General features: G+C 42.4%; 1 protein-coding gene across 1 annotated transcript in view; it reads right to left on the minus strand.

Moving 5' to 3' along the window:
- The window catches only part of LOC110486320 (heparan sulfate glucosamine 3-O-sulfotransferase 4-like), an 88,338-nt gene extending 75,274 nt beyond the window's left edge, over window positions 1-13,064 (minus strand). Inside the window, exon 1 of the mRNA XM_021557832.2 lies at window positions 11,764-13,064. Within this exon, the coding sequence (XP_021413507.2) occupies window positions 11,764-12,383 (620 nt within the window). The 5' untranslated portion in view covers window positions 12,384-13,064. The remainder of the gene's footprint in view (window positions 1-11,763) is intronic.
- Window positions 13,065-18,936: the final 5,872 nt, after the last annotated feature.

Raw genomic sequence — 18,936 nt, forward strand, 5'->3', positions numbered from 1 at the left:
AAATTTGCCAATCTTGGTGTTCTCTGGCAAATGCCAAACGTCCTGCACGGTGTTGGGCTGTAAGCACAACCCCCACCTGTGGATGTCGGGCCCTCGTACCACCCTCATGGAGTCTGTTTCTGACCGTTTGAGCAGACACATGCACATTTGTGGCCTGCTGGAGGTCATTTTGCAGGGCTCTGGCAGTGCTCCTCCTGCTCCTCCTTGCACAAAGGCGGAGGTAGCGGTCTTGCTGCTGGGTTGTTGCCCTCCTACGGCCTCCTCCACGTCTCCAGATGTACTGGCCTGTCTCCTGGTAGCGTCTCCATGCTCTGGACACTATGCTGACAGACACAGCAAACCTTCTTGCCACAGCTCGCATTGATGTGCCATCCTGGATGAGCTGCACTACCTGAGCCACTTGTGTGGGTTGTAGACTCCGTCTCATGCTACCACTAGAGTGAAAGCACCGCCAGCATTCAAAAGTGACCAAAACATCAGCCAGGAAGCATAGGAACTGAGAAGTGGCCTGTGGTTACCACCTGCAGAACCACTCCTTTATTGGGGGTGTCTTGCTAATTTCCACCTGTTGTCTATTCCATTTGCATGTGAAATTTATTGTCAATCAGTGTTGCTTCCTAAGTGGACAGTTTGATTCCACAGAAGTGTGATTGACTTGGAGTTACATTGTGTTGTTTAAGTGTTCCCTTTATTTTTTTGAGCAGTGTATATAAAACACTGTAAAATCACACTTTTGACTGCACTAGGCTTTTAAGAGTGTTAGTCTCTTCATCTATGGGTGGTACCGTGGGATGTCTATCGCCTTTTTAGTTTGACTTTGGACATTCACTCGTCTCGAACGCACAACAACACACACCCCTCTCGCAGCTTTAGAATTGGGTTAGCCCAACAGACAGGCGAGAAGGAGAGTGATCATATTACACCTGGAGTAGCCTATAAGAGAAAATGCCTCAGTTCTAAAAAATGTACTTCAATAACATCCGCTAGAATGCAGATCGACCCATCAAGCAGCCAATGGCTGGCTGAGTGAACTAACCAAACACAGCGTCTTTGTTTTGATCGGATACTGCCATGAGCAACCATCAGTGGTTTGTAGGCAGTTTTCAGTGTTTTACACTGTCTTGCCACCACAAACCAAAAATCTACTGAAAGGAAAAACATCAAATGGGTGTGTTTGTGTCGATCCATCTGTGTGGAGGGAAGGAGCCAGCTAAGTGAGTCCCAACTATTAAATAGCATGAAGAAACACATGCAACATTAGTAGCAAGACAAATTTAACTATCTGTTATTAAACACAAGGTGTAAATTCCTTCCTCTTGCATCGCACTGTTGGTTAACTAATTATTATGCAACATTAATTTTGAAACCCTGAAGCGTTTGTTGAGTTTACCCAAGGTGCAGTGAGTACGTGTTTAGCCCTGTAAAAAGTGGGTTTATTACAGCACAGATCTAACAGCGAGTGATTCAGCGTGAGGCTGAGACGACGCAGAGCCAGAGGCTGCTGGGATTGCTTCATTTATATTCCACTGATTGCATCAGAAAATTGTGAGACTGTTAATTGGAGACAATGTGGCCAGAAATAGATACGGAGAGACATGTGACTACAACAATGGCATCAAAGATAATATTTAGCTAAAAGCCGGTGTTAGTGATGACAGCAACAACCCTACCATGCTGTTCTACAGAATTATATACCTTTAATCATTAGGAAAATACTAGCCCTCACAACTATCCCCCCAAATAAACTTCAGTCGGGTTAGATATGCCCAATTAACCTTCCGTTGGCACGTCAACGTTTCGAATCAAGAAGCAATTGTTATTGCAAATGCACCCTTGCATCCATCTGAGGACATGTTGACAAAGCTTTCATTTATGACCGATTCCCCAGCCCAGCGAGCATGGCCCCAGCGTGACGTTGATTAGGTGGCTTGTACAAAATAAGCTTGAGAGGCCCATTTCACCGCAAACCTGTATTCATTTAGTTCTGCAGATTTATACTGGCCTGCTATCTCGGCAAGAAAATCCAGCATGACATGAGTGAAATTTGCCCTTTTGAAAAGAGGGTTAATCTTTCTTTCTTTCCCACTGGAACCTCAAATCTCACTGTGGCCAGCATGCCTCCAATGACCTGGGGGCCACAGCCAGTAAATTAAATAAAATAAACCCATTAGTTACAGCACTGTTACCTTCTCACCTCTGCCCAGATGCGCTTTCATGGTAAGTTGTCCCATCATGAAAAAAAACAAGGGACTCGGTATAGGATTGTGATGCCAAAGTCACCTTGACTGCAAAGACAGGGTGGTCTGTCCTCAATGTTCATCACAAAAAATCAATTAAAATAGCCTGTTTTGCAATACAGGACGAGACCAATATGAAAGTAAATGTATGCTTATTTAAAAATCAATTCATACTTAACATTCTCCCTCCTCGAGTCATGCAGATGTGAAACAAACTGGAGGTCGATGGGAGTGGAAGGAGACCGTGAGTAGAGTCATCCCAGGCATACTGAAAATGATCGGGATGAATAACCAAGTGTAGCTCACATATCCAAAGATAAACCTCAGACAAAAAGAGAGTCTAATCCTGCTATAGCCCTGGGTAGGCATGTTTTCACTCCTATCTTTTCTTCCTGCTCTGAAACATATCTTGTGAATAGCTAACCGATCGCTGCAGCTGTGCATAGTCTATCGGTAAATAGCCCACCCAATTTTACCTACCTCATCCCCATACTGTTTTTGTTTATTTACTTTTCTGCTCTTTTGCACACCAATATCTCTACCTGTACATGACCATCTGATCATTTATCACTCCAGTGTTAATCTGCAAAATTGTAATTATTCGCCTACCTCCTCATGCCTTTTGCACACAATGTATATAGACTCTCTTTTTTTTCTACTGTGTTATTGACTTGTTAATTGTTTACTCCATGTGTAACTCTGTGTTGTCTGTTCACACTGCTATGCTTTATCTTGGCCAGGTCGCAGTTGCAAATGAGAACTTGTTCTCAACTAGCCTACCTGGTTAAATAAAAGTGAAATTAAAATTTTTAAAAAAATATATACTGTAACTACAGTTTGGCATCTATCTTTTTTTGGAACGATACAAAGCTAAATACAAAGCTAAATCCTGACATTCAACAGACAAACAAGGCCATGGGGAAATGTAATTGTACCTGTGATATCTGACTGTGTACCCCTTTGTACCCCCCATACATAAAGGATTATGGGATACGTTTTCTTTTAAACACACAAGCATCTTCAAACGTGATTTCACTGAAACACATTTCCTCGTGTGTTGCCCTGCACACGTGTGTGGCTGAGCATGTTACAGGCATAAAGAAAAACTCTCAGCCACATTAGCTAAGAGTTGGCTTCACATGGTTGGAAGGAGCTAATTGCCCCATTAAAACAGGAAGAGCACGTTAACTTGCAACTAAATCTCTAATCCCAATAATCCAAATTATCCAGGAAAAACAATCACCTTCTGATACACCAATTAGTAATTAGCATAATCCCTAAAAGCAGCCTTTTGCATTTCATCGGCTTAGACCAAGTCTCAAAGGAGCTTGGCACAATGCCACAGCCTCTATATTAAAATCACTTCCACCAGCCTATACAGAGAATAGAGGACAGCATTCTCATGGTGGAGGTCTGCTTGATAAAGTCTTCTTGATACAGATGGTTGAAACTCGAAAAACCTAAATACTTATAAAAGGGTTTCTATAAACACAACTCCCAATGAAGATGTCCTACTTGAAAGTCCCAATCAACATGGAAAGGGAAAGGGGGATATCTAGTCAGTTGTACAACTGAATGCATTCAACTGAAATGTGTCTTCCCCATTTAACCCATCCCCTCTGAATCAGAATACCATCTCAATGTAAGGACTGTGTTGTGCGTAGTTTACACGTCTAATACTCAGCTCCTTCATTGTTTCACACTGTGCTAAAATATTCTAGCGGAATACCCCATGGTGATTTCAGGCAAAGAAAGAGCATGAATAAATAAACAACATAAAGCGATGAGAAACTTCAAAGGCAATGGGGCAATCGCAGCAAACAAGCTCCTGGAAGCCAATGAATGTGTTTGTCTTTGTTTGTGACAGTGACTCAGGGGTGTAAACAGAGGAATTAGCTCACACCTCCGGAGTCTCAGCACATCGCACTGCCATAATTGAATTAAGCCTGTCAAGATTGTTGTGAGCTGTGGATGGCGTCAGTGGCGCGAGGTGCACGTGGGCTCACAGGACACCTGTATATTTCTATAGCTAGAACTGCCTTTTCATTCTGCTCTGTTCTTTAGCAAGTCCTTGAAAAAAAAAAGACAATTGCTTTCCATGTCATCCCAGACTATATCTCAAAGGTAATTCCTACATCTTGATACGGCCAAGCTGCTGTATTTCCGATGAATAAGCTCTGTGTGTAACATGTCATGGGCATGCAGGCGGAATAATGCTACTGGTGGAGCATGGAGGGAGAAGTTATGATTTCCACTCTCCCCACATCCCTCAGCTTAACACACTCCTGGAGTACATGTCAGGTCACGGCCACATATTTGAAACATGCTCCCAACAGCCCTTGCGTGACGTCTTGGCTCCATGGCCAGCCCTGTCAGAGAGAACCCTGCTCTGACTGAACCAATGCATCAGCTTGCTTTTGGGTTTGTGTCATGAGACTGCATCACTCACAACCGATAAGGGGCATGTATGCACAGCACCAAGTGCTCCAGGAGAGGCGAAAGGAAAATTGGAATCTTGACCAGTATGATTGACATGCTTATTTGTCCCAAAAGGAAGTCTTATTCAGAGAGATTTAAAGACGGCTGTAAAGCAGCATTCTTGCCGAATGGAATCATTGTTCCTTCTGACTAGAAGCACATCACGGCAATTCTGCGGCAAGTAAATAATCCCTGGGAGATAGGAATCCTTTCAAGCTTAAAATGACTTGTGCTTATACTTTATTTTTGGTCCAAAATAAATCATTTAACAGGCGAGACTGGGGCTGTCATTTTCAGGCAATCCATCTATGACATGGAACTGAAATAGGGGTCTAAGAATTCCCTGTTTTCCCATTGGCGATGGAATGGAAAAGAACGCAAGGAAGAATTCCATCCAGTTCTGTTTTGACAGACACAAACCTAAAGGGAGGCTGAGCCTTGATGGCAACCATGCCCCAATGCCAATTCATTGTGTTGGCAAATTGAATCAGCAAATTAAATTCTAAGCTCAAGTAAAGTCAACTTTACTGGAATTGGAGAATGATCACTTTAGGTGTTTGGTTGTAGCTTTGTCCATGACACGGAATAGGAAATGAATGTCAAAGAGAGAGGGTAAGGTATTGCATGTGAATAGCAAGAAGAAGCTGGGGTAGAATGAAAATGTCTGCACCAACCCACTGCCAGAGTGATTTGTCCTCTCTCTAAGCCACAAAGGATGCAGCAGTATTACTTCTTTCATAATTATAGTGTCACAATAGAAATAGACCCAGATAACCCCCCAAGGCTGACCCTAGAGTAACACAAAACAAATTTAATCCACATTCTCCCAACAGAAAACACTGATTCCATTGCAGAATAAAAAATCCCAGGCAGTGCAATACTGTGTGGATGGAGTTCATGACTAAACTTATTTTGATAATACCTGCTGATATTGTTTAACTGGAAAGATAAAGTGTTGTGAATTGTTCCCACAGTTCCGCTGTAAAGACATACACATAAGATAGCTATACACACCTAAATATCTAGCTAGTAGACATTTAGCTAGCTAGCTACCTAGCTCACACCTCAGGTACAGTTGAAGTCGGAAGTTTACATACACCTTAGCCAAATACATTTAAACTCAGTTTTTCACAATTCCTGACATTTAATCCTAGTAAAAATGCCCTGTCTTAGGTTAGTTAGGATCACCATTTTATTTTAAGAATGTGAAATGTCAGAATAATAGTTGAGAGAATTATTTATTTCAGCTTTTATTTCTTTCATCACATTCCCAGTGGTTCAGAAGTTTGCATACATTCAAATAGTACTTGGTAGCATTGCCTTTAAATTGTTTAAATTTGGTCAAACGTTTTGTGTAGCCTTCCACAAGCTTCCCACAATAAGTTGGGTGAATTTTGTCCCATTCCTCCTGACAGAGCTGGTGTAACTGAGTCAGGTTTGTAGGCCTCCTTGCTCACACAGGATTTTTCAGTTCTGCCCACACATTTTCAATAGGATTGAGGTCTTTGCTGTCCTTAAGCCATTTTGCCACAACTTTGGAAGTATGCTTTGGGTCATTGTCTATTTGGAAGACCCCTTTGTGACCAGGCTTTAACTTCCTGACTGATGTCTTGAGATGTTGCTTCAATTTATCCACATAATTTTCCTACCTCATGATGCCATCTATTTTGTGAAGTGCACCAGTCCCTCCTGCGGCAAAGCACCCCCACAACATGATGCTGCCACCCCGTGCTTCAAGGTTGGGATGGTGTTCTTCGGCTTGCAAGCCTCCCCCATTCTCCTCCAAACATAACGATGGTCATTATGGCCGAACAGTTCTATTTTTGTTTCATCACACCAGAGGATATTTCTCCAAAAAGTACAATCTTTGTCCCCATGTGCAGTTACTAACCCTAGTCTGGCTTTTTCATGGTGGTTTTGGAGCAGTGGCTTCTTCCTTGCTGAGCAGCCTTTCAGGTTATGTCGATATAGGACTCATTTTACTGTGGATATAGATACTTTTGTACTTGTTTCCTCCAGCATCTTCACAAGGTCCTTTGCTATTGTTCTGGGATTGATTTTGCACTTTTCTCACCAAAGTACGTTCATCTCTAGGAGACAGAATGCGTCTCCTTCCTGAGCGGTATGACGGCTGCGTGGTCCCATGGTGTTTATACTTGCGTACTACAGATGTGGTACCTTCAGTCGTTTGGAAATTGTTCCCAAGGATGAACCAGACTTGTGGAAGTCTACATTTTTTTTCTGAGATCTTGGCTGATTTCTTTTGATTTTCCCATGATGTTAAGCAAAGATCACTGAGTTTGAAGGTAGGCCTTGAAATACATCCACAGGTACACCTCCAATTGACTCAAATGATGTCAATGAGCCTATTAGAAGCTTCTAAAGCCATGACATCATTTTCTGGAATTTTCCAAACTGTTTAAAGGCACAATGAAATTAGTGTATGTAAACTTCTGGCCCATTGGAATTGTGATACAGTGAATTAATTATAAGTGAAATAATCTGTCTGTAAAACATTTTTGAAAAATGATGTAGATGTCCTAACCGACTTTCCACAAATTTCTTGTTAACAAACTATAGTTTTGGCGTGGTTGAAAAATGACTTTTAATGAGTGTATGTAAACTTCCGACTTCAACTGTATCGTGCATGTGATTATACACGAGTAAATGGCTACACAAACCTGCCATTCACAGTTGCAGGAACTTGCTACAGAGTGAGTTACATTTGGCTTTTTAAGTGTCATCCAGTATCCATATTTATACAGACTGACAGTAATTGGTGGTGCAGCAATCTGAAGGTTCTGATTATTCTCCTTCATAAACTCATGTTTAACAGCCAGACAGAGATGACACAAAGGCTTTCTGGCGGGAAGGTACCGTCTGTGTCATAGCGCTGTGCCATGTCTGCATCCAGTCAAAGTTATTGGAATGGGAAATAAATATGTTTCTGTTGAGGACACTGGTGGAATCTCTGCGCTCTGTGGTGCTTGGGAGTTTAATCAAGTGGAAAAGGGGAGGGGGGATGTTGAGACCAACCTGACTGCAGCGGTCCACTCTCTTGACAGGCACTGGGGCATGCTATTAATTAAAAAGTTTAATTCCACGACTGCCGCGTTGGCATCCAAGTACCCAGAGGTGCGTCCTTGCGAGCCTTGGCGCCATCTTATCAGGCATAGACAGATTCCGGCTTGCCGGGGAGGAGCGGAGGACGTGAAGGCGCTGCAGGAGCAGCAACACAGGCCCAGCTGGAAGATGGAGGGATGGCATCCAGCCTGCTGCTCAGGGATCAGGCCCACCTCCCTCCATCCCATCTCCCCGCTGACTGGAGTCACGGGCCCCTAGTCTGGTGGCAAGACTCAGGGAGCTGAGCCGTGGAGCGGCATGCTGAGGTGGGAGCGGAGGGGTAAACAAGGGATAAACACAGGATTTAGACTCTCTGATGCTACTCTCAGCAGTAGATCGCTGTCTCCGACACACACTTCCTGTCAGAGGGTCCTGTCTTACTACACTGAAGGGTGCGGATAAAGCTGGGGCTGGAATTCATGCTATTCTCCTCAGAGTCCCCCCGGGCCTGCAGCAGTGCAAAGACATGGTGCTCTGACATGGTCTCTACACTACTAGCATTTCGTATTTACTGAAAAAGAAGAAGCAGCAAACTGGAAATTCTTTCGTTAAGCTTTGTCCACCATTCATTGGGAAACAGAGCCTCGATGAAAAAGTAGATAAAAGAATGAGAGCACTTCATTGCAAGGCCTTGGCAGAGCGTAGAGCCTGCACTGTGTGGGCTTCTGAGCTGTGTAGGTCCCTATTGATCAGAATGCATTACAACTCACACAAAGAGAGAAAGTCCTTGGTGATGGCAAGGCTGATTCTTTGGCATCTTTTTTAAAGGCCACCTCATATAAAAGCCAGCAGGCAGCAACCAAGACCTCCGCCTGAGGTGAAATAGCTTGGGGAAGGAGAGCACATTCAAAACACCATTCTGCACGTTATAAGCACCCCTGTAATTTCACATTATTGTTTGTCATCTTGTGCAACACAGGGCCATATCCTTGCAAAGGTACAAAACAGCTGAAAAGATTTACAGTCCCATTGCCTCAGCTTTTATCGCTTACAAGGTCCAAGTATCATTCTCCCGACACAATGATAAAGTGCTCGGAGACCTCAGAGCCGCTTCAGAGCTATGCATCTCATTGACAACTCACACAATATGATCAGCATAGTAGTACAACCCAGATAATCTTCCTGGGGAAATCAATTGCATCACAAGCAATAGAGTTGTTCCTAAATACCAGCTCAATGAATCGTCTGCTGTTTTGCAGCACCCATTTAAACCCGAGTTAGGCTTCCAGGCAACGGCGTGATTCTTCTAATGATGGTATAGCTATTATGACCCGACACACAGAAAGAATGACCTGCTGGTTAAAGACTATAGCTTCCCTTCACAAGCGGTAAGGAGTTTAACAAGGCATAAGGTCCTCCACCGGCAAGCCTTTTAAACATTGTGTAACCAGATGTGTAACCCAGGTAAAAACAGATGTCACCGAGGTGCTGCATCATATTTCATGAACAAGAAGATGAACTTACTCCCTGTGAAATATATGCCCAGCGGATGGGGTATAAAAAATATGTTTTCACTTGATATTTTCTACCAGATGAATTCTGTATGCGTACCGGGATTCTGGAGCACCGTATAACTGTGGCAAGCACAGAATAGCTCTCGCAGTGCACACCTCTTCAGGCTGTGCATTTGTACTGGATTCTTTTAAGTCTTTTACAACGGTACCACATTCATCCTCTGCCAGTGTCTAACTCTTCAAGCCATCACAAAGTATGAAACTGGCCACCGCTGCACAACCAAATTGATTCAGCGCATGTGATGACATTATCAGACTCAACCTCGGAAGCCAACGTTAAATGGTTGTGATCATGATTTCAGTCATAGGATTAGGCACACAGCCTACACAGTAGGCCTGCACACAGCCTACACAGTAGGCCTGCACACAGAAAAAAATCCACAAAAATGACATGCTTTGTCTGTAGCATCAGGACGTGGGCAGATCACATAGCTCTGAGTGTAACTTTTTTTCTCCCTTGTCACACTACAACACTGTTCAAATTTGGCAGACAGAATAGACACATTTCTATATCGTCCCCATGGGTGTAAAAAACACTGCTACCCGATACTTACATTTCTGCATACGTCATCCTGAGGTTAACATTACTCAGAGGATGAAACGCGGAAATAAATGTTGAGAGCGCTTAAGGGATTTGGTTGGCTCAGGGGCACTAAAACACACAAGCACACTTTGGTGTTATTTATGTAAGCCTGTCATCTTGTCGTCTAATGAGCCTGACACCGAAAGCGTAATGAAACGTCTCACATTAACACGGGCTAAATGAACAGCCAACAGCCGAGGACAGAGGAGAGCATAGCTCCCATCCACACTGCAATGAGTTGAGGCAGATGGTCCCCTGTATACCCAAAGCCCCAAGCCACTGTACTAGACTGGGTTCACAGGCGGCACAGCACCTCATCCCTCTGGGCACAAGCATGGAGTCAGGGACTCTGTGTACTACTGGTTGGCTTCCTTTTCATTATCTGCTCACCGAGTCCATTTGAAATCCAGCATCCCCCTGGTTGGTCAGACCATCATCTTGCTAGATGCTGGCACTTTATTGAGCGAGTGCCACTGTCAAACGGAGGGACGGACGAACCCTCAAACAGACTGTGGTTTAATGCCATGATTGTTTATCTTTTAAAAACAGGAAGAAAAAAATCACAATGGATGCCGTGAGATGTGCAGTGTCGGAAAACAAATAGAAAAAAACCTGACTGGGTGATGAACCTGACTGGGTGATGAACCTGACTGGGTGATGAACCTGACTGGGTGATGAACCTGACTGGGTGATGAACCTGACTGGGTGATGAACCTGACTGGGGGAATCTTTACCTTGAATGTATTGCATGTGAGAAGACATGGATGGCACAACACTCAGGATCAGTAGAAAAACATCTGGATTAGTTGATCAAAATGATGATCTCTCTACCCCCATGCAGTCATAGAGCAAACGCCTGGCAATATGGCTTTTAGATAGATAGACTTAAATAGGCCTTTAGCTACATGCATTTGGTTTCAGCTCTGTGTCAGATTAAATAGCTTTAAAATGACTTCTTTTTCACAATTCCTCCAATATATTCTGAATCAGATATGGATCTTGGTGAGCGCAGAATGTTTTCATTTTGTTATCAAGCTACGGGACTTTTTTTCTGCAATGGTGGGGGGGGGGAAATGGTGGATATTACAAAGCATTTGCTAAATAAACTCAATATTACATAGTTGGGAACTAGCGATTATCAGATGGAAATACACTTGGAAATACATTTTGTCTAAATGAGACAAGATTGTCTATATTTGTGACACTATCAGAACATGTGGTACAGTATGAATACTAACTCGACATCACATCCCAAACCCAGAGTACACTGCTAAAGTACCAGGCCTGTTGCACAGGGGCAGTTCTGAACACTATAGAAAGGTAATACCACAACTGTAGGTGGGATCTGAGTATTGTTCCAACGAATGCACTCGCATGAACACCTGGTCGACTGAATAGTTTGCCTATTGCTGCATGCTATGTTCATATACATGCATACTGTGATAAAACATTGTATATTATTGTAAAACTAGGTTCACCGTACTTCAGAAGCACTGATCAACTGTTTTGTATTGTTGGATGTAAAACAAGTGGGGGATATTTTACTAGACTATAAACATTTTTAAGCCGAATTACTTGGCAGATATCCAATCTAATAGGTAGGCAATTTTTTAAGCAGTTGTTATTTTTATTATGATTAGGATTATTATGATTATAATGAATAATGACATTGATAGTGGTATAGGCCGACGTATTATTATTAGTGGTAATCTAATGGATTTGAAATATGAACAAATCTAGACTATCTACCAACACATGGTTTATGTTATATGGGGTAATGAGACCTCTGAACCAGATAGGGTTATTAAGTGAGCGTGGATGCGCGCACCTGTACCAATCCAGCCCTTTCTCGTAGTTCCTGTCGAAGAAATGCGGCTCATTCCCAACGGCTCTGATATCGGGATGGACCCTCAAAGCTTCGAGCAGAGCCCTGGTGCCTCCTTTCTTCACCCCAATTATAATGGCTTGGGGTAATTTTTTCACCCCATAATCCGAGGTGCAGTTCACCCTGAGTTCGTTGTCCGTGGTGCTGAATTCCTGGTGCTCCCTCTCCAGAGCGGGAGATTGATACACCGCGGCAGTTTTAGTCGGAGCCGCCTGATTCCTAACCCAATCCAATGTTCTTTGCTCGGTCTCCACATTATCTTTGACAGTGGAAATTGCAACCGTTTGCTCGGCGGCGGCGGCAGTAACCTCTATCAACTCCTCATCCAAATAGCCCTGGGGTGAGGTGGAATAAAGTTTCTCCCTTAATGTTACGAAAGTTGTCTCCTCCGTGACCAGCCTCCCTTGGTACACGTAGTTCTCTTGCAAGGGGAACTGTAACGAGTTGTAACAGCTCATCAAGCTATAGAACAAGTAGGTGACAGAAAGGGAGAGGGTGAACATGAATAAAATTTTCCTGGGCACTTTAGAGGTAAAAACCGAAGTGCTGGACCAAAATGCCATCTCTGATAGCAGTGATCCTCTCAAAGAAGTGGCCAGACATGTTTCCACTCCAATACTTGCATGGACACTCAACAACAATAATCTGTCACTATCAGCATTGCTCCATTTGAAAATGTGAGTAGTTGAACCACTCCAGCATACCCCCAATTCGCATGGTTATAAGGATACAGGAAATAGATCGTTAAAATTCCGAAAGAATATCGCGTCCCTTTTTTGAGTAGCCTATCGATTTCTTATTCCAACGCTGACAGCCAATGTCACCGTTTATTGGACTGAATTTGCAGATTAGAAAGCCTGCGGTCTGGCGTCCTTCCAAATGAGCAGCCTGGTTTGAAACCAGCAGCCTGGTTTGAAATGGGCAGAGTGTGATGGACGAAGTCTTGGTAAGAAAAAAGGGAACGCCAAAGTGTTTGAAGTAGTGTGCAAAGCACGTCTTCATCCCGACACACTGACGGCCAATTACAAATCCGGTGGATCTTCCCAACAAGGGTGAAAAAACTGCCACACATTGGACCTCTCACTGCTAACTTTGTGAAGTAGAAAGTGAACAACCTTTGCATAAATATTAATTGACTGCGCTCTCTCAGTGGCCAGGAATGTTGCTTGCTGTCCTAATGCCTTCTGTTGATTGGTAGATACGATGTGCGCATCAACTGTGTGAGCTCTCCCGCACCGAAGCACTATTATATTAGTAGGAGCACCACAAGCTCAATAAGTGAACACCCACTTTTCGCAATCGGTGCCAGAGTGTAGGAAACCCAATGAGACGTCAGATACGACAGCCAGATAGCACTGAGATGGCATTGGGAAGGCGGGATGACTATTCCTCCTCCTCCCTTTTCTATGCTTTATGATTAGCAAAGATATTGCTGGATGAATGTAAGGGTGAGTAGGGAAAAGTAGTGCCCTGTATGCACTTAAGAATACGTCTTAAAGATAATTTGCCCAACTAATGTAGGCTACATCTGACTTGCCTCAAATGATTTACTGAATAAAATGCGTCATAATAATAATAATAATAATTATTATTATTCTACGACTACTACTACTACTACAACTACTACTAAATAAGTATTCTTCAAGCAGCTCATGGCTGCTCCCTACTGGTGTTCTCTGGAACATTGCAATAATTGTAACCGTGATCTTGGGAGATTTTACACAAGAAGGTAGGAGGGGTGGTTGAAGAATAGATCAATATTTTTTTCGATGGAAATTATGTGTGATAAAAATCGTCCTTTCACTCCACCAATTCACATCAAAGAGGTTGTTGCTTCTCATGCATGCTGGCCTGATACAAAGGAGGGTTAGATGACAGTGCTAGAGAGTGCAATGTAAGTGAGCTGGAATGGACACTAGGCTGTGTAGCCTTACTGAGGTATTTTGCATTGAAGATACTTATGTAGGGAGAACATATCTATACCACATTTATTACACAAGGTGACAGTCAGTATTGTTCTCTGAATTGAAAAATGTTGACAAATTTGACTTATGCCCCTTTGGGAGGTAAAGTAAGAGATTCTAGATTGTGAGCCACTGAGATATGTCTCCTTTTATTAGAGAGTCTCATTCATCATACTCCTCAAACACACCAGAAATATCTGCGCCACAGCAATGCCTGGACAACAATAAATGGAGGGCTCATCGCTCTCAAAGCAGAATGGCAGGGGTCATTTTACAGCATCTGGAAGTATGAGAGAATATGCTTATTTGGCCAAATTTCTCTTCCCATCACATCTCTAAGATCGTGTAACCAGCAGTTTGGCAAATCAAACAGTGGCTGAAATTACTGAGCAAGGAGGAAAAAAGGTTAGACTAAAGATATTTTATTGCCAAAACGCAATAATCCTGGAGTAGTGAACAAAAAAATCAAAGTACGGCTCTTTTGTGTTAGACCCATGGCCTCCCACAGGACAGGAAATGCTGAACAATCCAATAGGACATCTCTTACACAGAGAAAGGCAGATAAATCACACCCTTCCTTTTTTTTTCTTAGCAGCTGTAGTACATACTGTACAGCCACTTCAGCATACAAGTATGTTTTGTTATAGTATCGTTATGTAAAGGTAACTGCCAAAAATAATGGAAACACTTGAGTAAACGAGGGATACAAAGTCTATTGAAAGCAGGTGCTTCCACACAGGTGTGGTTCCTGAGTTAATTAAGCAATTAACATCCCATCATGCTTAGGGTCATGTATAAAAACGCTGGACTGGCCATTATTTTGGCTACCATTGCTATGCCCCCATAGGATGACAATGCCCCCATCCACAGGGTACGAGTGGCCACTGAATGGTTTGATGAGTATGAGCAGCACCTTGGACAGCGTTTTCAAACTGTTTTCAACAAAACACCAAATTATGGAATTTATTGTGAGAGAATGGTGTCCCTCCAATAAAGTTCCAGAAACATGTAAAATCTATGCCAAGGTGCAGCATTAAAACTGTTCTCATTCAATCAATCAAATTCATTTATAAAGCCCTTCTTACATCAGCTGATGTCACAAAGTGCTGTACAGAAACCCAGCATAAACCCCAAACAGCAAGCAATGCAGGTTTAGAAGCACGGTGGCTAGGGAAAAACTCCCTAGAAAGGTCAAAACGTAGGAGGAAACCTAGAGAGGAACCAGGCTATGAGGGGTGGCCAGTCCTCTTCTGGCTGTGCCGGGTGGAGATTATAACAGAACATGACCAAGATGTTCAAATGTTCATAGATGACCAGCAGGGTCAGATAATACAGTTTTTCTCAATTGCTAAAACACAATTTCTGAAAATTGCTCCATTTCCTGAAAACATTCAACACAAAACCTAATCTTCAAGCACTATTTACATAACCTCTGACTCCTCTCGCAAAATGAAACATTCGCCTCAAAACAGCTTTACCTGTGTTGAAAGTCAAACACTGCTCTCAAATCATAAACAAAGTGATCAAAATGATATACACTCTCAAGCAGTCAGTAAACAAGACACCGAAAAATAGAAAACACATTGTTCAAAACATACAATTCTCAGGGAGAAGTACATTTTTAATCTAAAAAAATATTCATATTTTTCCGTAATTGTCTTTGATGAATGAAAACATGTTCTATCCTAGTAGCTCAAAATTTATCAGAAATTACTACTCTGTTTTGCTCTTTGCAATTTTGTGTTTTGTTTTTCCTCCTCCTTGTACCCCTATTTTTACAGTACTGTACCCTGCATCTCACAAACTTGTCCTTTGTCTCTGTGATACTGTAATTCTTGTTCTTTGTTGATATGAACCTGCAACCAGTCAAAATCTATTGAGCAGTCAGTACTGTTACAGTTTTTCTCAGTCGCTTTGGTGCACTTTTCACATCATCCCTAACATGTGCAAAATAATAAGTGCATTTCTCAGAACAATTTGTACAAACTGCAATATACAATAGATATGTTTCTAAAGCTAGTCAGTCACTAAAAGTCCTTAGTACATCTCTCAAAAGTGAATATTCATGCCAATGATCATGTCAGTGTCATCAGAATGATAAGTCATTGAGTCATTGTTCACGAACAAGGTCTTCAAAATGTTTAGGCATGTTGTCAATGTAACTGTGTACTTTGACAGTATTACCTGATGTAAACTTAGGCTGCAGTTTGGATGACAGTTACTGTATTGAAAATGCACAAGGCTGCACTTCTATGGCATATATCAATTTCAACAGTACTATTTACATATTACTGTATGTGGGTTATTGATTGAAAAAGACTGGACAACCCAAGGGGCACAAAGGAAAAACAAAATTTAGAAAGAAACACAGGAAACCACCCCTAAGGCACAACTTTGCCCGCAGCACTGTTGTGCTGTCTCTACACATTCAGACGTTCCTTTCTGTCGGCCCACATATTCTCATCCACATCACACCGGATATTTTCCCTTCCAATGCAACGTGGAAAGAATCTTTTGGAATGCCTTATCCATCCTCTGCAGGCGTCTACTGTGATGTCCTCACATGCTGCATCCATTGCAGCCAGCAGGGTCATCTGTGTGTGTGGCTGATGATCGTACACCTTCCACCTCCATGCTGAAAAGAACTCCTCAATTGGGTTAAGGAATGGTGAATAAGGTGGGAGGAATTCTATGAGCATCCTCGGGTGGGTCACAAACCATTGCCTTATGATGTTTGATCGATGGAAACTCACATTATCACAAATGACCACATACTTTGGCAAATTATCTCTAAACAGACCCCTCTCATCATCAGGGATGAGAGCCCTGTAGAGAGTCTCTAAAAAGTTGAGTAGATGCTGGGTGTTGTATGGCCCTATAAGGGGGATATGGGTTAGGACACCATGCTCCGAAATAGCAGCACACATGGTGATATTTCCTCCCCGTTGGCCTGGCAAATCCACAGTAGCTGTGAACGATGATATTCCGACCCCGCCTTCTGCATTTGGTCAGGTTGAAGCCAGCCTCATCCACGTATACAAAGTTGTGAGAGGGTTCACTTGATTCCAACTCCATTATACGCTATATCCCAGAACAGACAGTTGAATTTGTTTTGGTAAGGAAGAGTGACATAAAATGTACATATATTGCATGTTCCTTCCACAGCAATGGAAATGTGTGCAGTTTATGCTTACTGTCCTATGTATCACTATAAAATGTTGCTGTGAAGTAGTTACATAGATATATGTTTTACCTGTACATACGGGTACCGTAGCTCCTTAACTCTGTCCTCATTCCTTTGGAATGGTACACGGTACAGCTGTTTCATACTCATCTGGTTTCTATGCAGCACCCTGTCGATGGTTGAGATGCTAACCGTATGGATGTTTTCAAAGACATCGTTGTCTTCTATAATGGTCCTTTGTATTTCCCTGAGTCTCATGGCATTGTTTGCTCGGACCATGGTGCAAATAGCCTCCTCCTGTTGAGGTGTGAAAAGGCGTCCTCTGCCACCGGTTTGAGGTAATCTTGCAGTCCTATGTGTGGAAAAATGCAGTGATGCATCGCACACTTTCACATAGACAAAAACTATGCGAACACACATTTTACTGTAAAACATACAGGTGGGTGCATGTAAGATGCAGTATGTATGTGCATAGAGTATATTTCTGTATGCTGTGAAATACAAGTGGACTACTGTAATATGAAGCATTGTAGGAAGTATACAGTATACTGCTTATATACAGTAACAGTGCACTGTACATTGGTGGACATACCTGTTCTCTCTTCGAAACGTTTGAACTATTGAGGACACGGTTGATCTCCCAATATTCGGCTGCACCCTTCGACCCGCCTCAGCCATTGTAAGGCCATGATTGACAACATGGTCTACAATAGTGGCCCTTATGTCATCAGATATGCGCCTATGTCCTCTTCTGCCTCTTCCTCTGTTTTGCCTTCCACCACGCATCCTTGCTCCTCTTCTTCCTCCTCTTGGCTGTTGACCCTGTTCGTTTCCTGGTACATCCATTATTGGAAAATTGCAACTCTGTGTTGTGGTCTGTCTATATATGCTTGCCAATTGATTCTTCATGAGATGCACCTTTGAGCAATTTAGACAACTGGTTGATTAACACTTTACATTCCATCATGAGTGAGGGTCAATTTCACCTGCACGATTCATCAATTCACGTTTTTGTACAAAAGGTCTAATAGAAATGTGTAAAACTATGCTTGACAGTTTATGACAAATAGTTCAACATTTTTGCATGTAATGGCTTATGCAAGGAACTAATGCCTAGATGTTTTGAGGGGTAAGACTATTCAACAGAGAACCATCTACTATATTTTGATCAACATGACATGAGCAATTGATAATGTGGAAAAAAGCTGACACTTGTACATTATCAATTGCAATTTGTTCAAAGGAATAAGAAATTGCTTTATTGATGTGCACAAGTGACTAGATGATTTGGAATTTGTACAAGTAGTATCAAGAATTGCACTTTTGATGTAAGAAATGCACCAAAGCGAATGAGAAAAACTGTAATAAATGGAAAGCACAATGTGAGAGAGAGAGAGAGAGAGAGGGAGAGAGAGAGAGAGAGAGAGAGAGAGAGAGAGAGAGAGAGAGAGAGAGAGAGAGAATACTTAAATTCACACAGGACACCGGATAAGACAGGAGGAATACTCCAGATATAACAGACTAACCCTAGTCCACCGACACAAACTATTGCAGCATAAATACTGGAGGCTGAGATATGAGGGGTGCTGGCTTGTGGTGTCCCAACACCCTATTGAGACGCTATTGATGGTGTTTCTTTTATTTTGTCAGTCATCTGTATATCCACTGCCATTAAAGTACTGTATCAGGGATCCTGCAGTCCACACATACGAGACATTTGGTTGTCCAGAAGTTCTAATAACTGTTGACATAATAATTATTGATTGGTAATGTAAGTCAACATTATATATAACAACTGGTTGATAACACCTAACTTGAAATAATCCATTTTGCATAATGCATGTATTGGCATCAACAGGAGATGTGCATGAAACGTTCCAAAGTTCTTTGGTTACAGTGTGGGTTGTGGAATGTGGAGGTAGTTGGAGCTGGCCTAAGGGGATCACTATATCCAGGACTCATTGTCTC

This window comes from Oncorhynchus mykiss, chromosome 13, assembly GCF_013265735.2.
Source record: "Oncorhynchus mykiss isolate Arlee chromosome 13, USDA_OmykA_1.1, whole genome shotgun sequence".
Lineage (NCBI taxonomy): Eukaryota > Metazoa > Chordata > Actinopteri > Salmoniformes > Salmonidae > Oncorhynchus > Oncorhynchus mykiss.